The sequence below is a fragment of the Otolemur garnettii genome, unplaced genomic scaffold (assembly GCF_000181295.1).
Source record: "Otolemur garnettii isolate 467f Iridium unplaced genomic scaffold, OtoGar3 scaffold00017, whole genome shotgun sequence".
Taxonomy (NCBI): domain Eukaryota; kingdom Metazoa; phylum Chordata; class Mammalia; order Primates; family Galagidae; genus Otolemur; species Otolemur garnettii.
Genome location: NW_003852412.1, coordinates 14,231,086 through 14,240,077, shown reverse-complemented (window position 1 = coordinate 14,240,077; position 8,992 = coordinate 14,231,086). Strand labels below are relative to the sequence as shown.

Sequence of the window (8,992 nt, the reverse complement as noted above, 5' to 3'; positions counted from 1 at the left end):
GCCTCCCAAGTAGCTGGGACTACAGGCGCCCGCCACAATGCCTGGCCATTTTTTGGTTGCAGCCATCCTTGTTGTTTTTGGCGGGTCCGGGCTGGGGATTCGAACCCACCACCTTAGGTGTATGTGGCTGGCACCTTAGCCGCTTGAGCCACAGGTGCCGAGCCCACCCTGCTATTTCTTTGTTGTGGTTGTCATTGTGGTTTAGCAGGCCCCAGTGGGGTTCAAACCCTCCAGCTCTGTTGTATGTGGCCAGTACCCTAACCACTGAGCCACAGGTGCCGAGCAAATACTGTTGGTGGGAATATAAATTAGTACAGCTTCTATGGAAAACAATACTAACATTTTTCAAGGAACTGAAAATAGAACTACCATTTGACCTAGCAACATTACCACTAGGTATCTACCCAAAGGAAAAGAAATCATTGCATCAAAAAGATACCTACCGCCAGGTGAGGTGGCTCACACAGGTAATCCTAGCACTCTGGGAGGCTGAGGATTGCTTAAGCCAGGAGTTTGAGACCCCGTCTCTGTCTGTCACACTGGGTACATCATCATACCTCACTGCAACCTCAAAGTCCTGAGTGCAAGTGATTCTCCTGCCTCACCTTCCCAAGCAGCTGGAACTACAGGCATAAGCCCATGACACCCTAATAATTTTTGTAGAGATGGGGCACTCACTGTGTTCCCCAGGCTAATGTCCAACTCCTGCCCCTCAAGCAGTCCTCCCACTTTGGCCTCCCAAAGTGCTAGGACTATGCATCAAGCCTACAAAGGATATTTTAAAAGATACAAATGAATAGCCAGATGTAGAGAGATGTAAGGTGAGGTCTGGCCCACGTGCAGAAACTTCTCTCCCTGTGGAGTTGAGATGTGCCACCCTCCCCATGAACATGGATAAGTTCTTATTCACCTTTCTTTTGTTTTTTGTTTTGAGACAGAGTCTCACTATGTCGCCGTTGGTAGAATGCCATGATGTCACAGCTCACAGCAACTTCTAATTCTTGGGCTTAAGCGATTCTCTTGCCTTAGCCTTCCAAGTAGCTTGAACTACAGGCACCTGCCATAATGCCCAGCTATGTTTTGGTTGTAGTTGTCATTGTTGTTTGGCAGGTCCGAGCTGGATTCAAACCCACCAGCTCTGTTTTATGTGACTGGCGCCCTAGCTGCTGAGCTACAGGCACCAAGCCTTATTCATCTTTCTTTAAGCCTCCAGCTGTCTGGAAGGTCTATGAGCTCTCTCCTTTTTGGCCTTTTATGGAGACTTCATTACATAGGTAATGACTGATTAAATCATTGGCTATTAGAGACAGACTTAACCTTCAGTCCCCTCCCCTCCTGGGAGGTCATGGTGTGGGGCTGAAAATCCCAACCCTTTCTCTAATCCTGCCTTCTCTTCCTGGTGAGCAGCCCCATCCTGAAGCTGTGCCTGGGGCTGCTGGCCAGTAGTCAGTCATTACCATACTGAAAGTCATTATTTTGGCATTCCAGGGATGTTAGAAGTTGTACACCAGGAAATGAGAATAAAGACTAAATATATATTTCACAATATCACATATAGTCTCTCTCAAGTTTTTAAAAATTCAGGCCACCTCAGGAGGTTCCCTAGTTACATGCTGAAAGGTGTCACGACCATCCTGTCACCCATTTTAAAATGACTTCTCAACTAGGGTAGAGGCGTTTGTCAGGCCATTTCTGGTTGTTGACCAGCCTACGCCTTCCTTAGTACTTGCACTCTACTCTCTCCAGGCGCTGCCCAGTCAGCTGGAAAACGAATCAGACTTTTCCTTTTGTTACGCTATTGTCTGAATGGTACTGAAGAAGAGGGAAACTCTCCTCTGTTCCTGGAACTGTTGGGCCCCTTAGCACTGAGCTGGAATCCGAGGGTCTTGTTCCAAGTGTGCACTGACGTAAGAGAGCGGAAGCAGACTATGGAGACGTTTAAAGTGATGAATCTTCATTTTTTAATGCTGCATAGTATTCCATGGTATACATATACCATAATTTATTAATCCATTCATGGGTCGATGGGCACTGAAGACTTTCTGTCTTTTATGTTTACATAGATGGAACTGGAAAATATTCTTCTTAGTAATGGAAAATTTTCTTCTTAGTAATAGAAAAAAAAATATCCAATGTACTCAGTACATTGGAAACCAATTTACAATCACTCACACTTGCATTTGAAAAGGAAACATAACTATAACCTAAGGATGAAGGAGGGAAGGGGAGGGGGGGAAGGGGAGGGAGAGGGGACAATAGAGGGAGGGTTGGTAGGAGGATCACACCTACGGAACATATTGCAAGTACAAGTAACTATAACCTAAGGATGAAGAACGGAAGGGGAGGGAGAGGGGAAGGGAGCGGGGTGGGACAGTAGAGGGAGGGTTGGTAGGAGGATCACACCTATAGAACTTATTGCAAGTACAAGTTGGATCTATCAGGTGTAGAGCATAAATGTCTTAATCCTGTAATTGGATAAAAGTGGTGAAGGCTGTGTTGCTTAATAGGCTATAAGCATTCCAATATGTACAAATAATCAACACATTGAATCTTATGATGGCATAAATGTATTTATGATCTGTGTACAAATGACTTAATAAAAAAAATTAAGTATAAAAAAATAAAGTGATGAATCTTCACTGTTCTAAGGAGGAACACCAAAGCTACCTGAATTTTCCCCAAATGAATGCTTCTGTGAGTTTCAGTAGACTTTTCTGTAACAATTTGTTTTTTCTTCATAAGTTCTAGATGAACATGGGAAGAATGTTACAATCTGTGTGCCCAACTTTGGTCAAGACTTATACAGAGATGAAAACTTGGTCACTGGGCTGGGTACTTTCCTCTTGCTTGGATGCATCTTGTATTCATGGTAAGTCTTGAGAATTACTTAAGGCCATTTTTGTAGACTTTAAAATTACAGGAAAAGAATTCAGATGAGTTTCAGCAATCATGAGGCAGCCAAACAAATACCATCTGAGGAAGGGGTAAATTAACTACAAGTGAAAAGTTAGTATTATAGCGTGGACTTTAGGTGTTTGAACTTCCTTTATCTTACTTGTATTTATATGAGGTAAGGAACATAAAAATACAGTATGCTGCAACTCCACTGCCTAGCGAACCCTTTAAAGATGAAGGGATAGTAGTTGCTACAGTACCATGGAGGGAATGGGAGCCCACAGTGAGGAAGAGACAGTCTGAGCCAAAATGTCCTGGCAGCTTTGTGTGCCAAAGGAAATAGCATTTGTTCTGCTGTTGCTGGAAAGAATACCAAGTGCTTCATCCATTCCCATTCTGTGCACAGTCCAGGAAAGGCAGGACAAGTCCTTTTTCTGCTGAGACTCACAGTGCTGTTCTTAAGTAGTCAAGGCAGCTCCTGCAAAAGTAGGTAATAGATATAAATAGGCTGTGTTTCAGATGCTTACGGTGGGGGTCATTCCACCTGTAGAAAGTTGAAAAGATTGCTAGAGAAGAAAAGTCAAGGATAGAAATGGTCAGTTATGTTCTGGGCATATTTTTCACTGATAATAAGCTTCCCTTTGACAGTAGCCTTTTCTCATTTAGCCTTTACTTCAGTGTTTACATTTTGTTTATGTTTCAATATAAAAATTTCAACTTGTCGGGCAGTGCCTGTGGCCTAGTGGGTAGGGAGCTGGCTCCATATACCGAGGGTGGTGGGTTCAAACCCGGCCCCAGCCAAACTGCAGCAAAAAAATAGCTGGGCGTTGTGGTGGGGACCTGTAGTCCCAGCTACTCAGGAGGCTAAGGCAAGAGAATCACCTAAGCCCAGGAGTTGCTGTGAACTGTGCCGTGACGGCACTCTACTGAGGACGATAAAGTGAGACTCTGTCTCTACAAAAAAAAATTTCAACTTGTCATAGCCACATTGTAATCTTCCTTTGGGTGACACTAAACAATACTGATGGTAGCTGATATAAATACAGTGATTTCCCAGCATGTTGGCATTTTTCTCTTCAACTTTTTAATAACTCCTACTGTTAAAGGGGCCACCAAGGACACCGACTTTTTAAGAGTCTGTTTGCTCAGAATTATGCATCAAGCCATAAAATGCTTGCTTGTGTTTTAGGTGGTTGTTAAGGTGATGGTTGTATGCACTGATTTTTCAGTCTGTCTATGACATAGTGACAATCTTGTTGTAGCAACAGGGACCACGGTGACCACGTTCTGGCCTTTTCGTCTGTATTGATTTTGTAAACTGTTCATTAGGTACCTATAATACAGGAAGCAGATTGGGATTCAGGCCCAAGTCAATGAATATTTTCAGTAAAACTGTAAAGCCAGAGTTTTGAATCCTGATTCTGAGTTTTTTCTTTCTCGAATATGTTTTCCTTCCTACATCTTTTAATGTCAGGCTTTGGGAGAGAAAAGGAAGCTACATCAGGCAATTTCACAATTTGTCGTGCAGTTATCTTTTGTATTGGCATGTGTTTGTAAATTAGGTGAGGAGAAAGTAGGTCATGAAACTATCTCTATAACTATATACATAGAAAGAGAAAGAGAGAGAATTATTATGCTTCTAAAATAAAATACAATTACATTTGCATTAATAGAAAAATCCTAAAAGTAAAGAAACCAAGCCTTGTAAGAACAGTGGTGTTAGGGGTAATTATCTTTCTCTTCTTTTTATTCTAAAAAATTTTTTTCCTATAGTGAACTAGTATTTCTTCACTTCTCTATTACTAGGGAAAAAAAAAACTTAGAAGGTATTTGACAGACTAAAATCATGTTTTTGTGGGTCGCTGGGGACCTAACAACATAGGGGAAAAAAGTTTGCCCTTCAGATTGAGTTTGGATTTCCCATAAACACATCTGTTAACAAACCCAAGGGGGGTTCACTGTTGCTCATCGAATGCAAAGCCAGTTCCGAGACAATGAGGATTGTCAAGGGAGACAGGATTTGTTTCAGAGGACACCTCAACGGGAGGGGGAGGCACATGCTACCTCAGATCCACCTCCCAGATCGGCAGGGTTGAGGGGTTTTTATGGAGGTGAAAATGAACAATACGTAGAGGGAGTGGACCCCATTGCATACTTGGGGTGGAGTGCAGGGCACGCAAGTACAGTAGGAAATCGTGTTAGTTCACATGTCCCACAAACAGAAAATGGTGGGCAAATCCCTCCTCCGGGTAGGAATTTTAGTATGATCATGAGCCGGGGGTTAATATTGTTCATTCTTCAGCCTCGTGTGTAAGCTCAGTGGCTCCTGGTCACAACCTGTGGTGGCGTATCGCTTATCTTGGTTTTCTCCGGACATTCTGGTAGAGCAAGGCTCTGTAATTATGTCAGGGCTGCAAGGAGGTTCTGCTGTTTCCTGGGAAAAACACAAAGCAATTGTCTCAGTGTACAGAAAATTCCAAAGTTCTGTTCAGCAGTTTGTGCTGAGAGCTCTCTGTCTCTTCTCTGGTTTTTCTAAGACTGGCACTGCGAGGCCCCTGGAGCTGAGATGACACTTGCTGTTTCATCCCTGTCCAGTCAAGGCCACTTAGCTGCCTGCTTCAGTTCTGATGTGAACATTAGAAAACTCCTTTGGAATATGAAGGAGCTGATGAGGGAGCTCATTCTCTAGTTTCCAGTAGGTGTGAAGGTTCACTTTTTAGCCACCCTTGAGTCTGCCCGTAAGTGAGAGATGATAAATAAAATAGCTCTCAGAATCGAGGCCACAGTGAGGGTTGGCAAGGGCTAGTCTGCTATTCCCTAAAGATGTCAATTTTCAAAGCTGACAGCTGCTACCTAAAATCTGTCTAACTGCCAATAACAAATGTTGTTATTGAATGCTATTAATTAAACTACAAAACTGTAGTGCTTTTTTTTTTTTTTTTTTTTTTTTTTTTGAGACAGAGCCTCAAGCCGTCCTCCTGGGTAGAGTGCCATGGCATTACAGCTCACAGCAACCTCCAACTCCTGGGCTCAAGCGAGTCTCCTGCCTCCGCCTCCCAAGTAGCTGGGACCACAGGCGCCCGCCACAACGCCCGGCTATTTTTTGGTTGCAGCCGTCATTGTTGTTTGGCGGGTCCTGGCTGGGGATTCGAACCCGCCACCTTAGGTGTACGTGGCTGGCGCCTTAGCCGGTTGAGCTATAGGCACCGAGCCAAAACTGTAGTGCTTGATGGGACGAGGAGATGTGAAATAGCGGCTCGCACTAAGTGGAGAGGAAGAGCGCCAGTCTGCCCGTGGGGTGCTTCTGTTGTTTACGAGCGAGAACTCACTCCGTGGGGATGGGCAGTTTGTGCCTCCCCGGAGTTAGTGTGTCGGGGTCGGTGGAATTGGTGTTTTCCGTAGTTATCCTCTGCTGCTCCAGGAGTCTGCTTTGAGAACACTGAGTTCAGGTCAAGTAGGGCCTCGGAGAAAGGAATGCTGTCACGAGTGGGATTCTGCCCAATAAGGGATTTTTCACATCTTGACTTTTTAGAGTTTATGCTTTCCTTGCTGACTCAGAGGCATGGACAATTGGAGGATGTCACACAAAGAGGCCGCGTTATCTGGGCAAGAGCTGTCATTTAAACATGAGAGCAGGAATATCTAGAATTCTTGATGGAAATGTAGGAAGCCAGAGACTGTAGGTGGTATGCAGATTATAGGGAGGAGGAATCAGCCACTTTCAAGGCAAGGCCAAGATGGCCTGAGGTTCACTGAGGTTAGGGCAGGCTGGAAGGCCCCTCCTCCTCCCGCCCCCTCCCCTGCTCTACCCCCACAAATACTTATTTCTTTAGGACCATCTCTGTCTGGAGTCCTGCTGCTGGGGAGTCATTCGGAGTGAGAACTCTTTGCTGTCTGGGCTCAGAAGGGCTAAGCCAAAACCCACCCTGGCTTTGTGGCCGGGGCTGCCTTTTCCACTGTGCCCAGGAATGGTTGCTATGAAGGAGCCATTCACAGCTCAGACCCCAAATAGGCCTCACCTGGGCCCCTGGTGGGAGTTCCCTGAGGACTGATTCTGGAGGCTCACCTCTCTCCACACTCCTTTTGTCCTGGATCCTTGCTATGATAAGCCCCAGGCTCCACCAACTAACTATTCCTTGGTCTCCAGATTTTGATTGACATTGTTATTCTGCCGCCTTCAAGTTCACACTGTCAGGCAGGACAGGATCCTAGAGTCGATCAGGTTAGGTCTGATGTTTGTCCCAAAAGCTCTCTACTCCCCATTTCAGGAAACTTTCCCTTGAATCTCCTTTGCTGCAGTATTTAGGAAGACAGGTGGATAATCTCTTTCTCTTTTTCCCAAAATGGCTTAGAGTAGTGAGCGTTCTTTGTAGAAGAAAGATAAGCTGGATGACTTGCCTGGTTATATTCTTAGGAGACATTTGTGCTGTAAAATGGTAACTGGCTATGTCACTTTAAGCTATGTTTAAGAGAAAACACACACACACACATACATATATACATGTATATGTATATTTTTTCCCCCAAGACAAAGTCTCACTTTGTCACCCTCTGTAGAGGTCAGTGGCATCATAGCTCACAGCAACCTCAAACTCTTGGGCTAAAGCTATTCTCTTGCCTCAGCCTCCCTAGTAGCTGGAACTACAGGTTCCGACCACAACACCCAGCTATTTTTGTTGTTTGTTGTCATTTGTTTGTTTAGCAGGCCTACGCTGCCTTTGAACCCACCAGCCCTGGTGACCAGCACCCTAACCACTGAGCTACAGATGCCGAGCCAGAAAATATATTCTTAATATTTAAGCTAGCCATGAAAGGATCTTTTTGAATATAAAATTAGAAAAACTAAGAATCGCTATTAAATGCCAATTTCCTTGTTCAAAATGGGATTTATGCAGCTGTATGGCAGGCCACATGGAAATAGTTACAAGATTGGTATTACAGTGCTACAGAGAAGATTGGCTTAACCCAACAATAGTTGGGAAATCAAGGGTTATCTGTTTTTTCCTAAGTTCTGGGCCTGCTACTTAAAGGGAAATAAAGTAGTAGGGAAGTTTGTATCCTCATTTTGGGAATCCTGCCCCTGTCTGCTAGAAACCTCTGTAGGAGTAAGATGGTACATCCCCACCCCGCACACCCGCACTCACACAGAACGTGGATCTTCCTGGGGGCTGTGAGACACTGATTAGATAGCGCAATGGGAACATGATTGAGCTTCATCACGCTAGGCCCTGAGAATAGTCATGACATCTTCCAGGTGCCTGGCCTGTAAGTTTGTTGGGGGGTACAGAATCTATAACCTCCAACAGGAAACTTTGTATGGGTTCTTCAGAGATGTGCTGTGATCCAGCGGAGCTGCAGAAGCAGCTGCTGCAAGGGTGCTGGGTGGCTCTACCTTCTGCTCCATTCTGCCAGTACAGAAGGGGTCTGGACCCCATAGTGTGTCAGGTGGGGAAAGGGAGAAAGAAGCTTTTAAGACAATTTTTTTGGGCTGTCACAATGATTGCAAGACATTGCTGGCATTTTGTGGTCAGGTGTCAGAGACAGTAAACACACCACAGTGTTTTAAACGTTGTCCCAACCCAACGTTTAATCTCTTCCACCCCTATGGGAAGTTCTGGGTTAAAGTCATCTATGCTGTAGCCCCAGAAGACTAGATAATCCAGGAATTGTTTCATAGCAATTTGTGCTGTGCTGACCAAACAGATGGGTCTTTGTAATAATAGCCAGAATGCATACAATAAGAGTTTCCTAGGCTTAAAGAGCTTATAAAAACAATCTTTTCTTGGTAATTCCAAGGAGAGTATTTTATGGGGAAGGACTATGGCTTAACAAAGACCTTAATTTAGGGTAACATCTACTTGTAGAAGTCACATAACACTAATTGTGAATTGAATGTAGATATTTTTAGAAGTAAAAACAAAACCTGGCTGGAGCCTCTGGCTCAAGACGCTAAGGCGCCAGCCACCTACACCTAAGGTGGCGGGTTCGAATCTAGCCCAGGCCTGCCAAACTACAACAGCTGCAGGCTCGGCGCCTGTGGCTCAAGTGGCTAAGGTACCAGCCACATACACCTGAGCTGGTGGGTTCGAATCCAGCC

The 8,992-nt window shown here is 44.6% G+C and overlaps 1 protein-coding gene across 1 annotated transcript in view; it reads left to right on the top strand.

Annotated features, from left to right (window-relative positions):
• Positions 1-8,992, top strand: part of SERINC5 (serine incorporator 5) — a 123,251-nt gene that overhangs the window by 105,270 nt on the left and 8,989 nt on the right. The window contains exon 8 of the mRNA XM_012802760.2: positions 2,743-2,869. Coding sequence (XP_012658214.2) covers positions 2,743-2,869 — 127 coding nt within the window. The remainder of the gene's footprint in view (positions 1-2,742; positions 2,870-8,992) is intronic.